Genomic DNA, 21,094 nt, shown 5'->3' with positions numbered 1-21,094 from the left:
AAAACAGAAAACCACATTGTTTGATTTTTAAAGAATTGAATTGCAAATCATGGTGGAAATTAAGTATTTGGTCAATAACAAAAGTTCATCTTAATACTTTGCTATGTACCCTTTGTTGGCAATAACGGAGGCCAAACGTTTTCTGTAACTCTTCACAAGCTTTTCACACACTGTTGCTGCTATTTTGGCCCATTCCTCCATGCAGATCTCCTCTAGAGCAGTGATGTTTCGGGGCTGTGGTTGGGCAACACGGACTTTCAACTCCCTCCACAGATTTTCTATGGGGTTGAGATCTGGAGACTCGCTAGGCCACTCCAGAACCTTGAAATGCTTCTTTCGAAGCCACTCCTTTGTTGCCCTGGCTGTGTGTTTGTGATCATTGTCATTCTGAAAGACCCAGCCATGTCTCATCTTCAATGCCGTTGCTGATAGAAGGAGAGTTTCGCTCAAAATATCTCGATACATGGCCCCATTCATTCTTTCCTTTACACAGATCAGTCGTCCTGGTCCCTTTGCAGAAAAACAGCCCCAAAGCATGATTTTTCCACCCCCATGCTTCACAGTGGGTATGGTGTTCTTCGGATGCAATTCAGTATTCTTTCTCCTCCAAACACGAGAACCTGTGTTTCTACCAAAAAGTTCTATTTTGGTTTCATCTGACCATAACACATTCTCCCAGTCGTCTTTTGGATCATCCAAATGCTCTCTAGCAAACCGCAGACGGGCCTGGACGTGTACTGGCTTCAGCAGGGGGACACGTCTGGCAGTGCAGGATTTGAGTCGCTGGCGGCGCATTGTGTTCCTGATAGTAGCCTCTGTTACTGTGGTCCCAGCTCTCTGTAGGTCATTCACTAGGTCCCCCCGTGTGGTTCTGGGATTAGGGTTTGCTCACCGTTCATGTTATCATTTTGACGCCACAGGGTGAGATCTTTCATGGACCCCCAGATCGAGGGAGATTATCAGTGGTCTTGTATGTCTTCCATTTTCTAATAATTGCTCCCACAGTTGATTTCTTTACACCAAGCATTTTACCTAGTGCAGATTCAGTCTTTCCATCCTGGTGCAGGTCTACAATTTTGTCACTGGTGTCCTTTGACAGCTCTTTGGTCTTGGCCATAGTGGAGTTTGGAGTGTGTGTGACCGATTGAGGTTGAGGACAGGTGTCTTTTATACCGATAATGAGTTAAAACAGGTGCCATTAATACAGGTAACGAGTGGAGCCTCGTTAGACCTCGTTAGAAGAAGTTAGACCTCTTTGACAGCCAGAAATCTTGCTTTAAAATTCTTTAAAAATCAAACAATGTGATTTTCTGGGTTTTTTTCACATTCTGTCTTTCATGGTTGAGGTTTACCCATGTTTACAGTTACAGGCCGCTCCAATCTTTTCAAGTAGGAGAACTTGCACAGTTGGTGTTTGACTAAATACTTATTTGCCCCACTGTATATAAATACGTTCCCTAGTGTTGCTTAATATTTTCTTGTTAAAATCATTAATTATGTTGAAAACTCAAAGTGTATAGGATCATAATTTTTGGTCAAACGCCACATTACGCTTCTTCTAAGTCATTTGACCGTCAACTAGAAGACTACCCAGCAGTAATGTAGGCCTGAAGAAAATGAAACATGTTCAACACCCGGAAAGATGTCATGTAGCCTCCTTTTAAATTTTCTGCAAAAACAGAGTCTTGCCATAACATATGGGAAGCCATTAGAATTCACCCTAGGAGAGCTTTTTGGAGTTTCACCATCCTTCCTTACGATGGTTTTATTTTTCACAACAAGACATCCATGTTCCTATTTCACACCCCATCCAGCGATCCAGTCTCACTCCCGGGGACCCCATTAAAGTGCTCACACAGCAGTTCATTTCAACATAAGAAATAGGCTCAGCTATCTTAAAGTGGTTCCATAAAAAAAAGAGAAAATCCTATCTCTCTCCAATTCTCAAAATACCCTCGGCCCTCCATCCATTTTTATAACCATGACAAGTAATCATCTCTCCCATCAATCCGAGCGCTTTCATCACTGAACTCTGGAGTTCTTTTAGCTGGGGGGAAACTCATTGTGATCTTTCGACCCAAGCGTCTTTCGACCCAAGCAAGTGGACAAAGGTGGGCGCAAGACAAACAGAACCTGACTCATCAAACTCACGGCTCTCTGTCTTTGTTTCTTCTGTTGTGCCGTGTAAAATTCTCTTGATAGGTCCGTATTGGGATATTTGTCTGTGTATACTGTATGAGTAGGAGGATCAATAGAGCGCGGATTAGGGAAGCGTACATATCAGCCCGGAGAACCTCTCGGTTTTATGGCGTCTTCACAATTACTTTAAAATGGCGGCACATCAAACAATGCACATACAATGGCGTCTTTTAAACAGTCTGGCGTTGTTGCGTCTCCTTTGTCTCCAGGACTCATTCGACTGCAGGAGCTGATCAAGGCGCCGTCACGATACAACATTCGTTTGAAGATCCGACAGCTGCCCACGGAGACCAAGGACGCCAAGCCACTTCTCAAAGAGATGAAGAAAGCAAAAGAGTTCCACGTCATCTTCGATTGCGGACACGAGATGGCTGCCTGGATACTAAAACAGGTATCAGTACTTCATTATGATTCACCAGCCATAGGGAAGAAGCAGTCATTTTATCCAGCTGCTTTCGGAATCCAATTAAAAGTGCAATTTACATAATGTCTCCAAATAGAAAGTGACAGCAGTTATCATCTGTTTTCTTTTGTGCAAACTTTTCCATAGGTGGGGATATGTGTGTGAATGGTTGTTAGTTCAGGGGTGTCAAACTCATTTTTATCACTGGCCACATTGCAGTCATAGTGAATGTGAAAAGGCGTAACTGCACAATTCCCTTATCATATTACATTACATATGGAGTACACAACAAATTGATGAGTAACAAGTTTGGAAATGACAAGTCAAAAACAATTTACGATTTTCACACAAATTTTATTGAGATAAATGAACACAAATGATTTTTTTTTTTTTTTTTTTTTTTTTTTGCCTGTGCCTTTCACACAACGCAGCAAAGCAGGGCATTGTTGGTCTGCAACAACTGTTTAGTATTATGCATAAATAGTAAAAATATAAAATAAATAACATTAATTTCAAAACAACATAGTAGGAAAAGCCAGGGTCAGTGTTGTAGAGATTTATTGCATATCTTTTATGTGGAACTTATTTGAGCTATTTGTTTGAAACCAGTGACTTGTGTCAAATATTAAAAATGAGATTTTCATCTATTGTGTCACAGCCCTGCAACGCAGTGTTTGTTTTTGGCAGCCGTTTAAATTGTTGTCTTAGTCTTAGTCTTTTGGACGAAAATACTTAATAGTCGTAGTCATATTGTAGTCATTTCAAAATGTTTTCATCTACGTATAGTTTTAGTCGTCGAAATCACATATAGATTTTGTCTAGTTTTAGTCAATATTTTGTCTGTAAAGTTCAAAATTTTAGTCCAAAAATAAAGGTTTCCAACAATTTCAAATGAAAATAGACAGATGACTACATTGTAGCGTCTACAAGGACAACACCAACTTTGTGATAATAAACATTCAGCAGGAAAAACAGTACATTATTTTAAATTAAACCTATACCTAGAAGCCACGAACTGTATGTAAAAAAAAAAAAAAAAAAAAAAAAAAAAGCGTTTAACATCCTCTAGACTTACTGACCAGAAAGGCCAAGTGGCTCTGCTTCAGACGCTATGATTACATTTGGCGTCTGATGATCACTTAGCACAGATCTTCAAAGCCTAAAGCAACATTGCATATTCTCTCTTGCCAAGGTAAGAAAACAAATCTTACCGTGTTTTCAAACAAGCAAGATGGAACTCAGCCTAGCGTGAGATACATCCTGAACTCCAGTGAGAAGGGAGTGGCACAGCACATCTCACACGGGTGACACAACTCATACAATGCCACGCTGCAAGCTGACGTACTCCACGCACAATATGAAAATGAAACACATTGTGAACATATGACAGAAACAATGTATTTTTGTCTCGTAGTCGTCTCGTCAGATGAAAACCGGCATTCGTCTCGTTATGTTCTAGTCTTTTAAGCCACGTTTTTAGCTTCTCATCGTCACGTCATCGTCATGAAAAAATGTTTCCTCGACAAAATATTTTCGTTTTCGTCATAGTTGACGAAAACAACGCTGCTGTCACCCGTGCTATTGTATTTTGCAACTCATATGATAGCTGCTCGAATAGGCAACTTTGGGATATTTTCCTGACAATTTCAGTAAAAAAAGAACTTGTAGTGAATGTTTCTGAGGTGACAGTTTTTTCATAAATCAAGCCCCTTTCACACACGCCGAAACACTATGAAAGTCCGGGATTTAAACAGGCAGCCCTTGCATGTGAAAGCAATTTCCCAGGTTGACTGACACAGAGATTACGCGGACATTTCACGGGTCTTGTCTTAGTATAATGCCTGGGAAAGTCCCGGGCCAAGGCTTATGTGAAAGCAAGCGTTAAATTCCGGGGTCACAGCACAATGACTGATGAAGTAAATATCATGGCGAGCCGAACGTCACTTCTTCTTTCTTCGCAGTAAGAAGAAAAGTGTAAACAAACATCGCAATTATTATAATAGCAAGCTGTAAATAGCTAAATGAACTGAAAACATAACAAAATAAATTGCTACTGGATCGTAGAGCCGAGGAAGACAGTCCATCATCCATCTTTGGAAATGTGAGGTTTATTTTGTTGCCGATGTTATGGTCCACAACTGCGTAAACAAAGTTGTACCTCAAAGCACAAAACAATGGAGGGACGCGTTCAAGGGTTTATTAAATACAAACAAAAATACACACGATCATGGAAAAGGGAGAATAACTCAATAGGTCTGTGACAGTAGGTCGACGGGGATCAATAATACTAACCTAAGCAGTAGGCACACACTGATAGGACAACAAAACAAATGTACTCAAATATCAGCACAACGTAGGGGATTTCAAAACAAAAGCAGCAGAGGTGTCGAATGGCACCCAGCAAGTTAATATCCGGCACCCTTCTCTTCGATCGCCTAGGCTTAAAAACAGTCTTGATGAGCTTGAATTGTTAAATTGAGTTACGACGTCGGGAACGCTTCCACAAACGGCTCTGTAAAAAAAAAACAAGATTTGACCAACATTGTGAGAGCCGATGCCGACCAAAAATGACGTAATGTCCAGGTTATAAAATCGCACCAGCAGCCCTCCCTGCACAGAGAGCTCAAGTGGGCAACACGGGACAAGCCTTTGAAAGTTTCTAACCCGCGTCATTGCCGGGATATCTCTAGACGCGTGAAAGCAATGACGCCACCTTACACGGGAATTTCCAGGCATATGTTTGTGTAAGGGGCTTAAGTTGGAAAATATCGCAAAATACACTGATTGCAACCATAGGTCGTCATATTACATTTTGATGCAGTGGGAGAAGCGTCAAGTTTCGGTGAAAGGGCGCATGTTGAGTTTCCTGTTGAAGAGAAAAAAAAGTTTTAAATCTTAATAAAGTCATTATCATGCAAACCTCCCCTAAATCTGCCTAAAAGTTCCAGTTATGACTCTTGAAAAACTGATGAAAATGATTAGGATAGTGTCTTGCCCCATGCATCTGTAATCGCTTTATAAAATATGAGATCTTTGCGGCGAACCCACCGGTCTTCATGGCACAATAGAGGGTTTTAATTAGAATATCTAATCTCACACACATGCATGCTAAATTCGTTTAATAGAGGCACATTCTTTATGGGAACCGCGGGGCTTCTTAATAAATGGACGTCGTCCCGGCAGCATATTGTTGGCTGAATTGCCTTTACAGCTGCGTCTCGGCGGGAAACAACAAGAATGATTATTTATCGAAGAATTAAAGCAGCGGTTAGGAACATTTTTGCTCCGGGGCTCCCCCAACTGTTGTGAATTATAATATTTCCTGGTAAACAACAATTGACAGGGGTAAGAGTATTATAGTTGACAGAGGCGGAAGTTAATTGATAAAACATTAGTACACACCGAAGGAATTTTTCAAAGAGAGAGAAGAAAAGGAATTTCATTATGAACACGAGACCGATCATGGCAGGTTTGTAAGTATTGATTACCACTAAATTGGTTGTCCATAGTAATGACAAGCCAATGCACATTTCAAATGATTACAGGATAAATACACCGAAGAATGAGGCATAGCTGTACCTTTTGTATTTTGCCCTACAGGGTACAGTGGTATGAAAAAGTATCTGAATCTTTTGGAATTTCTCACATTTCTGCATAAAATTACCATTAAATGTGATTTGACCTTTGTCAAAATCACACAGATGTAAAAAGTGTCTGCTTTAACTAAAACCACCCCAACATTTGTAGGTTTTCATATTTTTAATGAGAATAGCATTCAAACAGTGACAGAAGGGGGGAAAAATAAGTAAGTGAACCTACTGCCTAAGGAGACTTAATGAGCAATTGAAACCAATTTTTACCAAACAATTTAAGTTAGGTGTGTGCCCAATCACTGATGAGTGGTTTAAAGCTGCACTGCCCACTATAAAACACACAGGAAGCGTCTGGTTGAAGATATTGCTGAGGGGGCCACAAAATATTATATGTGATGGTTCACATACTTATTTTCCCTCTTCTGTCATTGTTTGCATACTATCCTCATCAGGTTTGGATAGTTTTAGTTAGCGCAGACATGTTTTTTCATCTGTGTGATTTTGACAAATATCTGATCACATTTGATGGTGATTTTATGCAGAAATGTGAGAAATTCCAAAAGGTTAGGATACTTTTTCCTACCTCTATATGTAAGAGGGACTGAAATACACGGTGACATCTACATTCTTCCCCATTGTATATCAAAAAAAAAGGGAAGCATGTTTATGAGCTCACAGAAAATGTCACTTTGAAAAATTGTCAATGAGAAAGGAGCTGGGGCCAAAGTAAACAAAATTATAATATTAAAGTTCATTTTCGTTCTCTTATTTTAATCTCTTTTTCATTCCGTCGCTCTGAATGTCATATTTTTATTTAGTAACCAAAAATTAAACTTGTTTGAATGAAAAGAGGCAACTGAGACGTGATGGCATTCTCAAATAGAGATCCATTCCTAATTCTTATTTTGATAGCACTTGAATGCACCATTATAGTCTAATGAAAGTCTGAAATTGCAGCAATTTAATGAAATGTGGAAGCACTTTATGAATAAACAGCTTGAATTTCATTAGGTCATTCATTTTGACTGCTCTTTTGACCTGCAGGCTCTGGCCATGGGGATGATGACAGAGTACTATCACTATATTTTTACCACCCTGGTGAGTCAACTGCCATTTCTTTTTTTCATATTGCCTTGATTAAATGATGTGTTGTTGTTGTTATTTTTGCACTGTTCCATTAGTAGAATTGCTTGTCCAATTCTCCCCTGTTTACCTGCTGTGTCTTTGGTCTCTGAGAATAACTCATCCAAGCTCCAGTTCAAAAACAACTCCCCATTATTTAAACTATCACCTGACTTTGTTGTGATTGACAAGGTTGAACTTTCCCAATGCAGGCAGCTAACTATAAATACACCCTTTGAAATTTCAGCACATTCAACTTCAATTGATTTTCCAAATCCTGGACCAACCTTTTGCACCCAAATTCGCCATCCTGAATCTCAAGAGGCGAAAACAAAAGCAGTTTGGAAATATTTTAGTGTGCCTCTGACAGCATTTGTTGTTTGATCAAGCCTCTACAAAGAGAGCCGCAGATGAAACAAGGCACATCTTGGCTGAACTCAAAGGAAGAGATGAGGTCTTCGAGCTGGGCTAATAGCCCTGACGAGATGGTACTGTCAGCTATTAGGTCCATTATGGCCCTAATAAACATGTGACACTCTGTTACCTGAGCACTAAAAGACAGCGGTTGAACAAGACTGACTTGGAAATGACATGCGACAGGCACGACCATCCTCATGAAAACTAATCAGCACTAAGCCTGTCGCAATATGCAATAATTCCATTAATCGCACGATAAATAAAAATGAAGGCGGTATTTTTTCCGCTGCGATTTATCGCCACGAGTGCACGTGTGTGCGCTCGTGCGGCAGACGTGCTGTTAAAAGTTCTGATTCATTGTTACCAACTACGCAAAATGCATCTTCGTTCCGGGTCCGGCAAAAATGGCGCCGGAGCCAATCCGTTCCCATATCCTATTGTTCAACGTATACCGGCCGCGTCAGTGCTCCGGATTGACTGCGGACCATCTACGGCTTGCCAGAGCCCGCCAAATGGTTTAGACGATTTTCTATTTTTGCTGGAGGCACAGCCGTCAAAATGGGCGGATCCAGGCCTGGAATAAACAGCCCAGCATCTTATTAACAGTTTAAACACCAGCGAACATGGACGAAGAACGTTTCATCATGGAGGTGGAAAGTCACAAAGTGATTTATGATGCAGCAGATCATTATTATAAGGACAGTCTTAAAAAGAAAGCTGCAAAGTGTCCTATTACGTCGGTAAACCGTCTCTTTCTCACTCCCGCAATACATGAATAAAACAACATCACTGTTGCGTGCGTTTCCGAATATTTACAACTAAGTCCGCCAAAACATTGTTACCGACTTGGCTGCTACGAACAACCTCGCTTTGACAAAGGACAGCTGAATAGACATTGAGTGGCAAATTAAGAGCGCTTTGCTTCAACCTCGTCCTGTTTATGAAAGTCGATTGTCATATGCTGGTGTTGTGCAGTAATGAGCAGACGTGACTTCTGTGGCGTTCGCTAACTTTTTTAATGCGCGCACACACTAGATATCATGTAATGGCAAACTACATGTGCTACATCCCATGCCAATGGCTACGTGAGCCCAGAGTGATTATAGGATACGTAGTCCATATACTACATTGATTAATTCTAAACCACCATGACTGAATGGGAGTTAAACAGGCCAAGTCAATCCATACCACTGACTATAGATAACGCTGCAAAAAAATCCAAAACAAAAAATATATATTTTTTTTTTTTCAGAGCATTAAATGTATTGAATTGAATCGAAAATCGTGTCCTCTGTCTCGAAATTCGTACCGAACCGTGACTTAACCGTATCGTTGCATCCCTATGGAACACCATAGCAGAAGCTATGATGAGAAAAGTTTTCATTTGCCTAAATGCTTAAGTTATTAAGTGCAATTTTATTTTTTTTCTTGAAAAACACATTTTATTTATTCTGAGTTTCTATGCGGTATTAAGAGGCATGGTCTATTGTTTTTAGTTGTGATTTCTTAAAAAGTATTTTTGAATTTAAGAGTAAACATTTATCACGTTTAAATGGGTGTACTTGATCTATTAATATATACTGTATTCTCACTGTGTCATTGGAAATTGTGTTTAAAAAAAAAAAATGGGGGCTGCAATAATATCGCAATAGTTTGAGATAAATTATCGCACACTTAAATTTGTTATCTCGACAGGCCTAATCAGCACCACAACAAAGGTTTCGGAACGCAACCCTTATTATTGTCTGAGGTCTGATGAGACCCTTATGCTCCTTAAAATCTAATTCTTCATTTTACCAAGTCCTTTTAGCAACCTTTTCAAGACCCCAAAGGTGTAGTTGCATAGGGGCGGTATGGACATAACACTACCAACTTTCCAGGATGCTCAAATTGTTCCCACCAACTTTTAAGCAACCTTATTTTCATTCTATAATGAGTTCAGTTATATAGGTAATTTATATGTGTTCCCATATTTTGTAAGGATAGAATGGACCCTACCATTGTTAAGTTAATTATTTTCATTATGTTCAGACTTACATTTACCCCCTTTCAGTTGCTGAATGTGAGGGCCACTTTTTCCCCCTCAAACACACGTATGATTGTCTGAGGACTTGCATTTATTTCAAAAATGTATTTATCTATTTTCTACATTATTTATTTGGAAAAAATATATCTGCAGACATTTTTTCAAATAATCATACATTAATCATAACTAGGCATGTGCCGGTATGACATTTTGACTGTATGATCACCTCAAGCAGAAATATAGTTTCACGGTATCATAGTATTGCAATTATAGCTCTAAAATGTTTTGTTTAAAGACGTATAGGTTAAAAAAATTCAATTGAACAGGATTTAAAAAAAATATTTTACAACATATTTGCAAATTGAAAGATCAACATGAATGTAATGTTAAAATAAATAAGATAACAGAAAAATAACTGAAATATTTCAAATAAAATTGAAATAAATAGAATTTATAGACTAAACCGACTTCCACAGTTCAAGTTGCTCAACATTATGAAAAAAAATAATTATTATTTTCCATTATAAATAAAAACACTTCTACATAAATTAAAATATTGCAGGCACGTCACTGACTTTAAAGCTCCGTCTCAACATTTTTCGATACTTGCTCATTTTCTGCATGTTTCTCTCTCAGTCCAAGTTATGATGCAGGAATGTGAGTATGCACATATTTTCTGGGTTAATATACCACCACTACTACTATTAGTATTAATTAGTTGAATATTAACAGAGACAGAGCGCTTGTGTATGACTCGTGTCATTATTTACACATTATGCACACACACCCTCTTAAAACAGAAAGTCACCACAGAGAAAAAAATACTACAGGCTGCATTATGAAAATGTTATTTTGAACAGATGTTTACTATGGTGGAAGACTTTACAAAAGTACGCTTATAGTGAGGAAACAAGTTAACCATCTTGGCATGCTAACAAGCCACGTTAAATAGACTCATTAACAAGCTTACTTTATAGTATTTGGTTTACCATCGCTAGACACACGAACCATGCTGGAGTGAACTCTCATAGTTGGTGGGAAAAGTTCATGACAGCGGCAGCCGAAATACTAATACCTAATACTAATACCATATAAGCGACTGTCTTTTTTGAAGGGGGAGGGAGGATGAGGTGTAATGTCACTGACAGACACAGGACAGAGCAACAACTGGAGGGGAAGGGGTGAGCACTACCACTCCCAGCCATTTCTCGCTGCATTTTTGGGACATAAAAAATAGCTAATACCGTACTACGGTATGATGAAAAATTTTAGTGGTTTTGAAATCCTAAAGTTTTCATACCACAGTAAACCTTGAAACAGGTAACCGGCTCATGCCTAATCATAACCGAGGTAAAAAGTTTTCATATTTTGTTGAGTTTGGCTGTGCTTGTGGACAAAAGCATTCGTGTTTTACCTGAAGGAAGGCTCCATTTTTATTTATTTTTGTTCTGCACCCAGTAAGAAGGTTTTTCAGTTGTATTTAATTTATTTATGTCGACAAACAAAGTTGAGTGGTCTTGAGATAACTGTTTATTTTTTGCATTCCTGGTTAGTTAAGAGATTGTTAAGTTTTTATTTTATATGTTAATTAGGGTTGGGCATCGAGCATCAATGGGATCCGAGACTAACAGTCCGGTTCTCCCTTAACCCTTCGAATTGTTTTTATTTCGAAGATTTAATATTTCAAAAATGACAACACAGTAACAGAATAAACATACCGAAATGATATCAGACCCTCTGTTTAAACGTGCAAACTTACAGATTTTATCTTATCAAGGGTTCCCAACGATGTGTGGTGCAGAGGACGTATGCAGTGTCTGTACACCACAAGGATTCTTTTCCAACTAAAGTAATGTTGTTTTTGCCTGCTGCTTCCAGTAAGTCACCACTAGGGGAAGCCAAGCGCACATAGCAAAACCAAAAACAAACTGTAGAGTCCGGAGTTACAGTAGTGACATCTTGTGGACGGATGAACAATATATCAGTTTAGAAAGAAATCAAACTTAAAAAGTAGTCGACTTAAAATCAAGGGACAGAACACTTGCCTGGAACTCCAGATTCACCGCTGTTCCAGCAATAGAGTCTGGTGACCGTTCCGCGGATCAGATCAGGGCGGAGCAAGCCACAGCAAACAGACAGCAGAGTGGACCATACAGCGACGGGCTGACGTGACGTTGGTAAAGCGACAAGAAACTCTGGCTCGAGGAAGCACATCTTCCGTTGCTGGGGTTTTAGCAACTCATGGTGTTTTTGGTCATTTAAAACAAAATTTCCCGCAGATTGCAACATATTCGCAGCTCTCCCGTTCACCATCTGTGTTGTTGTGGAGACGACTTCCGACGCGCAAGAGTGACAATGCTCGTTAATCACGCAAATAAACGAATCTGATTGCACGGTTACTTTCGTTCAGGCTCGAGAGGCCAATGAGGAGCTGGGTCCCAGACTGTTCTCCAGGTGTTTGAAAAATACAGGGAGAACAGTCTGGCGGTGCCAGGCAAACAGACCACTCCCCGCTTGACATCTGCAAGATGTCAGCCCTTAACTAACTTGTAGAAATACCACCTAACACAAACGATGCAATACAATAAATGCCTGAAGCATAAGACACTCTAAAACTTAGACAAAAGAATTTGTGTAAATGTTTTCTCGGTGAGCTTTTGACTAGAGCTGGGAATCTTTGGGCACCTAACGATTCGATTACGATTACGATTCAGAGGCTCCGATTCGATTATAAAACGATTATTGATGCACCCCCCTCCTTTTTTTCTCTCTCTCTTTTTTTTTTTTTTTTTTTTTAATGTTTTGTACATTAGTTCCAAAATTGTTCAAAAATACTCTCAGGCTAAACCACACTACTATTTCAGTATCAAGTTAACATATAGCAGTAAACAAATATACAAAAATAACATTAAATAAAAAACTACAGTCCCCATTCTGTATCAGCAGCTTTAAACTACATTCAATTAATTTAATGTTGTGAATCAACCATTAAATTTGTTAAAATTGCTCCCGTTATTCCATAATTTCCCTTTTGTCTACTTTCGACATGTGAAAGTTTTAAAACTATTTTAAAGATAGATTCAAGTCAATATTTTACCGATTTAGGAGTATTTTAGATAAAAAGTTAATTAGGTTTGCTTGGAAGGTTCGCTACAACAGCCTTGCAGGGAAGTGTACTGCTTTAAGATGGCGGCCGTTTATAACGCCCGCATCTAGCTTTTTGTAGATTTGCTGCTAACACTACCAAATCTATAATGCATCTAGTCCTATATAAATGATATCCACCGTAACATTATATGGATGTACTTTGGAGGAGCTTTTCGGCAGCAGTCAGGTATGTTGTTGTGTTTTTTTTTTATCTCGTTGCATGAGTTGAGCTAGAGCCGTGAGTTGAGCATTGGCATTACCCGAGGGGCCGGGTAATGGGAAGCATGATGTTTAGCTACTCTCGCTCCGTTCCGTCCCGAAGACCGCGCGGCGCGCTGAGTGTTGTGTACTTCCGCTTTACTTCGCATATTTCAATAATCGGAATTCGGATGTTTGTGAATCGTTCTCGAATCTTCCACGGCCGAATCGCGAATAATCTAAGAATCGGAAATTTTGCACACCTCTACTTTTGACCCTAACCTCTTTGTGAAAGTGCACTCCTTTGGAAAGATCATATTCAAGTTCAAAGACTGATATTTATATACAAGTTAAAAATAGCCCTGTGAGAAATTCATAGCAAAGTTCATTGAAAGTTCATATGACTTAACAAATAATGGAGACGTACAGAAATTAATATAAACTATGCAATTTTTTGACCCTGCCTATTAAAAGACTCGGAATCAAGAATCGTTTGGAACCAGAATTGAAACGTGGAATCGTAATCAGAACCGGAACTGTTCAAATTGAAACGATGCCCAACCCTAACGTTAATGTAATTTAAGTTATGTTCAAATATTGCAATATATTTTGCTGATAAAATCCAGATAATTATTCTAGATGTTTTCCAAATGTTTCTTTAGTAGTTTTTAAAAACAAAGATTTGAATCGAACGATGCATCACCTGAACCCATACATGTGAAAGTTAGTATAAATCAAGACGATTTTTTTTCCATTGATCATTTATTTTTAGCCTATCAATTAATAAGGTTCATACTCGTGAAAAATGCACCCATGCCCTTTGTTCACCCAATCTGGTTGGTCGTATTAATGTCCCGTCCCCAGCAAAAAGTGTTTATCCAGGTTTTATAGTGTATATGCTGTTATATCGCCCCTACCAATGTTGAAACAAAACCTACGCCCTTGCAAGACCCTTAACCTTTTCTTACATTATATCAAAACACAAGATTTCACACAAGATTATGTTTTATATTTTCTTGCAGTAACAGCAGCCATCGCCTTCAGAATAGGGTAAATTACGAAAAATAACTGCCTCTTTTTGCAACCAACTGGAAATTCTTTTTTAAATCAAATGTATCTTGCATGTATAGAATCAGATCAAGCTTGGGCTTGGGCTGTCTGCCCATGCCGCCTTCTCCACGGGTGCTTTTATCCAAAAGACAAAGAAGATGAAGCCATTGACAGCAGATGCGGTTTATATATAGCAGCTGAGATTATTCCAATCTTACTTTATCATGCAAACTAGGACGGACAAGGAGAAATGTCTGATTAACACGAGCTGTCAAAATATTTCAAGAGCTTAACTAATGTATGCGTGTAAATGTACTGAGCATGACGCCACAGTGCTCAAGGCGAAATTCATTAATACTGGGGGTCTTACACTTTTAGGGTCCAGGAGCCCTGGAGAATTTTTTCCAAAGACCCCCTCAAGCTTCTATCGCCAATTAAAGATAACTAGCACTGGTATGTCTAAATGCCATATGAATTAAAACGTTGCGCGTTTTCAAGGTGGAAAAAAAGACCAAATGTTACGACTCTAAGTTTGTATTTTTAAGAGAAATAAAGTTGCAATGATATGATAAAAAAGTACTTTTCACAGAAAAAAAAATGCAAGGGCATCAAATAAAATTGTTACGCTATGATGAGGGCTGTCAAACGATTAAAATTTTTAATCAAGTTAATTACAGCTTAAAAATTAATTAATTGTAATTAATCACAATTCAAACCATCTCTGAAATATGCCATATTTTTCTGTAAATTATTGTTGGAACGAAAAGATAAGACACAAGACGGATATATACTGTACATTCAACATATGGGAATTTATGTTTTAAAATGTAATTTACAAAATTTAACATGTTCCAAACACAATTTTCTGTATTTGCAAATAAATAGGATTGTATTTTCTAAAATAGGACTTTATTGCTCTTATAAAATACAATTTCTTGATTAAATACCCTTTATCTGTACTGTGAATATCATGTTTACAGTATGTAAAAAACATAGTAATTATAGCAGAATTTCAAATTGCCTCACAACGAAGTAGGAGTAATTGTTTTATTCATTTTTGTTAAACAGTTTTAATATGGGACACCAGATGATACAATCTTGCAGATTGAGAAACCTTATCTTTGGCTCGGTGACCTCTTGGGGTCCAGGGACCCCTGTGTGAAAACCACTGTAATAATTGACCTTTCGCAAAATCTCCGCCCCTCCTTAGTTACGGTTGCCAATCAGAAAAGCTTCAGGGGGTGGGCAAACCAGTCCACAAGGGCCGTAATGGGTTCTGGTCTTTGTTCCAACTGATGCAGCACAGACAGTTTAACCAATGAGGTTTCTGCTGAATCAAGAAGCACCTGACTGCGATCAACTTATTGCGCGTGCAAGACACCAGATTGGTCAAAAGGTTTCTTCTTGATGGGTTGGAACAGAAACCCACCCCCACTGCAGCCTTTTCTGGAATAGTTTTCCCACACCTGCTCTAGCAGCAAAGCCATTGTGGGCAGATGTATATACTTGAATGTTTAAAGTGATTTATTTTGGCACAAAACCAGTGCAGCATCCTGCAGATTGAGGTAAAAGGGTTGAAAATATAAAAAAAATTGTTAACAAGCTATGGAGGCAAAAGGATATAGGTTAGACTCTGTATGTCTAGACTTCTTAATCCTTTAGACTTAAGTCCGTTTTTCAGCTTTTGGAAGGGAAAAAACACATTTATTCTGATATACTCCTGGGGTACCTCATGTCAGATTTAAAAATTCCATAGATGCATCCTTTTCGTCTTCTTCCATGAAGTTTTATGAAAGTTGGCGATCGCAAAACCACCAAATACATCAATTAGGCAATGGGGCCAGTGTTGCCAACTCCCTAGTACGGAAATTCGCTACAGGTAGTCCCTGGGTTACGAACGAGTTCCGTTCCTACGCTGGCGCCATAACCCGAATTTCCGTGTATATCGGAATTACACTTTAAGTACCTCTATCTAAAAAATAACTATTCAAAAATTCCAAAAGTATTGTATTTTGTTTAATGATGGAAAATACACTGCCCTCTGGTGGCAGCGTTGGGTCTGGCCGGACTGTCGCCTTGTATGACTGAGAAGCCGACTCATACGTCTGACAGGGATAAAGGATAGCTGCGCTCTGGTTTGGCCCACATCAGCCTGTAAGTTGTTTCAGCTCATAAATGTGTATGCTTTTTTAAAATTATGTTTACAGCTACAGTTTGTGGAGTTACGCGTGAGTGATTTGCTATGAGAATTGTAAATACGTTAGCATTCGTTGCATTTATTCTAGCTGATATTTGTTAGGGAAATTACGCTAATTTATCTACCAAATTTACATACTGATCAGACTAGATGGATGTTGGAAAACCAATTGTTTTGTGTCAAGTGTTTTATATTAAAAATGCGTTTCGTTCTGAACATAAGTGTACATATGTTTGTTATAGCTTTACAAATTTTCAAAAGTGAAGGAAGTAAAACATTTTAAAAAAGCAAAATTGCCTTGTTTGCTGTCTGTAAAGCTGAACAACTTCACAACTAGTGTGGACAGAACACGTAATATTAATAAAGTAAAAATATAAAATACTGTGGGGTACATTAAAGTACTGTTTATGTGACTAAAAAAAAGAACAAAGCGACTGGCGACAAAATGGCTGACAAGACTCCGGTGTCGTAAAGTCGAAATCGCGTAAGTTGAGTACGTCATAACCCAACCTGTATTGGCTGTCCTAAAAGTCGCTAGAAGTCGCGAGATGACGTCATCACCTGATATGTATAATTGGCAATTTGCATGTAATTGTAATGACGCTGTAGGATAGAGGAATAACGTCATGTGAGAAACAAAAAGTGAGTAAAGAAAACACCAGAAAAAGTCGCTAGATTTGTCGCTAATCGCTTTTGACAAGAAAAGTTGCCAAGAGGCTTTGGAAAGTAGCCAGATTTTGCGAGAAAGTCGCCAAGTTGGCAACACTGAATGGGGCATCCGAAAGTTTGACAGAGATTGCTCTTCAACCACGGTCTCCAGGACGTATAATTGGTAGAAATCCATTTAGGAGGCGGAGTTTACAAAAGGTCAATTGCATGCTTTGATGAATTTGGTTTAGAAGAACTTGTCAAGACCAGACCTGACAAGACAAGATTATTGACTTGAATGGACCTCATCGATGCGTATCTGGATGAATGGACATTTATTCCATATATACACACACCAACATTTTGTCGGGACATGATGGTCACAAGTCGCTTTACTTTTGTCTATACAGTAGATTAGAAATACTAAAAATACTGAAATGCTGACATATCATGATACTTTGCATCCCAAAAGGTTATCGATATGCTCATGCCTAGAATCAAAATATCATTTTAAAAAGGTGTCAATCTTAGAAAAAAAAGTTGCTTCTAAAATCTTCCACCATAATAGTGTCTCAATTAACTCTATGGCTGCTATTGACGGCGCTCGACAGCCAATCCATGAAGACCAGGAAGGGCGAATGAACATTCGTTCGAAACCAGAGCATTCGCAGTCATTCTTTCCGATTTTCGGGGGCATACCGATCACTTTCTGTTCATTTTAGGGCATTTACAGGTCAATCACTGTCAGTGTTGTTAATGTTACTTTAAAAAAGTTAATTACAGTTACAAATTACTTCTCTCAAAAAATAAAAGTAAACTCAGTTACCTGAATGTAAGAGTAATTAGTTACTTGGCAAAGTAACTGGTGATAATTTTCATGTTTTTTTTTTTTTTCTCAAAAAATAAATAAATAAATAAATAAATAAATACAAAAAACAGGTCACAAAATGTGAAGTTTAAAGGGTTTTTGGGACAATTGGCCCAATTCTTTACCATAAACTTTACTAGACACAGGGGTATTGCGGATATTGCGATAACTAGATAGTAACCTTTGCTTTGTGTGGAAGTCATTTAATGTTGTGAATTAACCGTTAAAGTTGTTAAAATTGCTCCCGTTTTTGCATTAGTTCCCTTCTGTCTACTTTCGAGATGTGTAAGTTTTAAAACTGTTTCACCATTTTAAGATATATTTAAGTCAAGATTTTGCCGATTTAGGAGCATTTTAAAACAATTAGGTTCGCTAGGAAGTTTCTCTACAACAGAGCCTTTCTGAGAGGTCTACTGCTTTAAGATGGCAGCTGTTTACTAAGGCATCTAGTTCTTTATACCGTCTGTCATTTGCATCTAATTCTATATTATGTGATATCTACCATAGGCGTAGTTTGTAGGCTATCAGCTACAGTCAGGTATTATTGGAGCCACCTAGCGTCGCGTTTGCAACGCCGTCAAAACTCCCTTGCCTCCTCCCCACTCCTGCTCTGCTCTCTCGTCTCCGTGAATCCGTCTCTCTCTGACTTTTCTCGCGTCATTTAACCAACATAGTAACGCACGCCTTTCCCGCCTCAGTAACGTTAACGGCGTTGCCAAGATGAGCAAAGTAATTAATTAATTACTCACTACTGAAAAAATAACGCCGTGAGTAACGCCGTTATATTTTATCGCCGTTATTAACAACACTGCTTCCTGTTGAGTTTGAGTCACTGCCTATTTGTCGTGGGTCCCTTCTTGTACTGTAACCCAAAATATAGAGGAGGTGACCTATTTAATGCCCCAAAATCAACAGGAAGTGCCTAAAAATCAACAGGCAATGACCTGAAATAACCCAAAATGACCAAGTTGCCTAGCATTGGCTGCCACTTACGGACATAGAAGTGGGAGGGGCCCGTTTCAAGTGGCAGGGGTTCATCCGCTGCCACCCTCCAGGCTCAAATGGATTGGACGTCTACTAATTAGAAATTTACAGCAGAAGGATGAAGATAGCTTGTTTTTTTGTTTATTAGTTGTTTTGTAGAATGATTTCCTGACCAACAGTGTTGGGCACGTTACTTTAATAAAATAAGTAGTTATAGTTACTCACTACTTCTTCCAAAAAGTAACTGAGTTGGTAACTGAATTACTCTATAGTAAAAGTAACTAGTTACCAGGGAAAGTAATTATTTCCGTTACTTAAAAAAGAAGTTGGTGTATGTCAAAGAATTTGAAATTTTCTGAGCAGTATTCGAGTCAGTTGAATAGAGAAGAACAGACAGGTAGTTGTGTCATAGAACCTTGTAATATTTATTGCACCTCACCAGCAACAGATTCATCCTACACTTGAAGTGCAACAAAAATAATCAGTAAACAATATAATAAAATAACAATCAGCAGTAAACAATATAAATTGAGTTTAATCAATTAAATATAACTCTCACAACCTGAGACAACTGGTCAAGTAGACATAGCCTACTGTACTTCAAGTATTTTGACTTGAAATAGTTTTTATAACTCCACCTCGTAAAGGACAAATTTTCCTCTAAATGCTCTGCCATCATATCCCTCTGCATCTGTTTTTGTTTTGACCCTCAGCCAATCACAATCACTTCCATCGCATCTATCCAGGTGGTGCATTCAGGTAGCCTCGTCCCCCTACTCCTTCCGTCACCCTCAAAGCGTCTGCCGTCCTCAAGATGGAAGCAGCATTCTTGCTGGCTGACAGTGGGGGATGGGAACGAGGCTAGCATTCAGGTGTAGCAAAAACAGAAACGTTAGCAAGCTCTGGAAAGCACTGTCTAATTGAATGAGCAGGGACAAACAGCCTGGAGTCATAAGAAGTATACGTGCTGTAATATTCTAAAACAGAATTATCCGAGGCACCCTAAAGTGCACACGGCACCAATATTGTTTTGCTCACATGATGCGGGAATGAGTTAGAGACACGGCCTGCCGAGAGCCGTACGTTTGTGTTAATGTTGAAGTTATATGTGCTAATAAACAGAGCAGAGTAGACTCGCTACGGCTGGTAGTTTTTTCAATTTATTCAGAGTAAGTAACGCACAGCTTTTGACCGTCAGTAACGGTAACGGCAGAAAAAATAATTAGTTAGATTACCCCGTTACTGAAACAATAACGCAGTTACATAACGGCGTTATTCCCAACACTGCTGACCAATGTATCGAAAATCGTTGTATCACCGTATCGTGAGATCATTGTTATCGTGAGCTTTGTTTCGCAAATCATATCGTAAAGTACCAAGAGGTTCCAACCCCTACAGTAGATTATCTTTTGGTACAGTCCGTAGACTTTGACTGCATGCTGCTTGTCAGGCGACTTTATCATCAACCACTGTGTGTCAGACTTGAAGGCCAACGCTGCTGTATGTTGGTAGCCTGCCAACATAGCACGCCACTTTCAGGTTCAGGCAGCAAACAGTGACAGTGTCGCTCCATTTCCGGCTGCTGTGTCAACACTGCTGTGTCGGCTACGAGTGCCAAAATGCAGGACAATTGGGTTGTCCTTCTACGCGCGTGTGTGTGACAAATGGCAGCACACCAAACGCCTACCTGTAACCTTGAAAGAATTTTAAAAAATAAATTTAAAACGAATACTGCCTCAGCGAGCGGTAACATAACAGAAATACCTTCAACTGCACTTTTATGTTCTTTATTTCTGCTATTGTTGCATGAAATCAATAAAATCAAATCAAATTGACTGAAAATTCATGCTGTAAGTTTTGTGTTCCTAGGACCTTTTCGCTCTGGACATGGAGCCGTACCGTTACAGCGGAGTGAACATGACCGGCTTTCGCATCCTCAACACCGAAAACTCTCAGGTGTCGTCCATTATCGAAAAGTGGTCCATGGAGCGCCTACAAGCTCCTCCCAAACCGGATTCAGGTCTACTGGATGGATTCATGACGGTAGGCCAAATACTTTTGTTTGTGCACTTTGAACATTATAAGTGTGTCTGGAGCAGATTGTGTGGGTGACCCTTTGAGGTTCCACTGCATAAAAGTTTGCAGCCTCAAAGTATTTTTTCACATATTCATAAAGTTTGATGTTATGATCTGTGGTTATGGTGTTTACGGTGTGTGATAATAGCATGACGGCGCTCTGCAC

General features: G+C 38.9%; 1 protein-coding gene across 3 annotated transcripts in view; it reads left to right on the top strand.

The window, feature by feature from the left end:
• The window catches only part of LOC130907228 (glutamate receptor ionotropic, kainate 2), a 334,891-nt gene that overhangs the window by 217,158 nt on the left and 96,639 nt on the right, over nucleotides 1–21,094 (top strand). For all 3 annotated transcript variants that reach the window (XM_057822068.1, XM_057822067.1, XM_057822066.1), the window contains 3 exons: nucleotides 2,409–2,590; nucleotides 7,240–7,293; nucleotides 20,722–20,895. In XM_057822068.1, the coding sequence (XP_057678051.1) occupies nucleotides 2,409–2,590; nucleotides 7,240–7,293; nucleotides 20,722–20,895 (410 nt within the window). The remainder of the gene's footprint in view (nucleotides 1–2,408; nucleotides 2,591–7,239; nucleotides 7,294–20,721; nucleotides 20,896–21,094) is intronic.

Source organism: Corythoichthys intestinalis, chromosome 19, assembly GCF_030265065.1.
Source record: "Corythoichthys intestinalis isolate RoL2023-P3 chromosome 19, ASM3026506v1, whole genome shotgun sequence".
Taxonomy (NCBI): Eukaryota; Metazoa; Chordata; class Actinopteri; order Syngnathiformes; family Syngnathidae; genus Corythoichthys; species Corythoichthys intestinalis.
The sequence above is the reverse complement of the archived record's forward strand: the minus strand, read 5'-3'. Positions and strand labels throughout refer to the sequence as shown.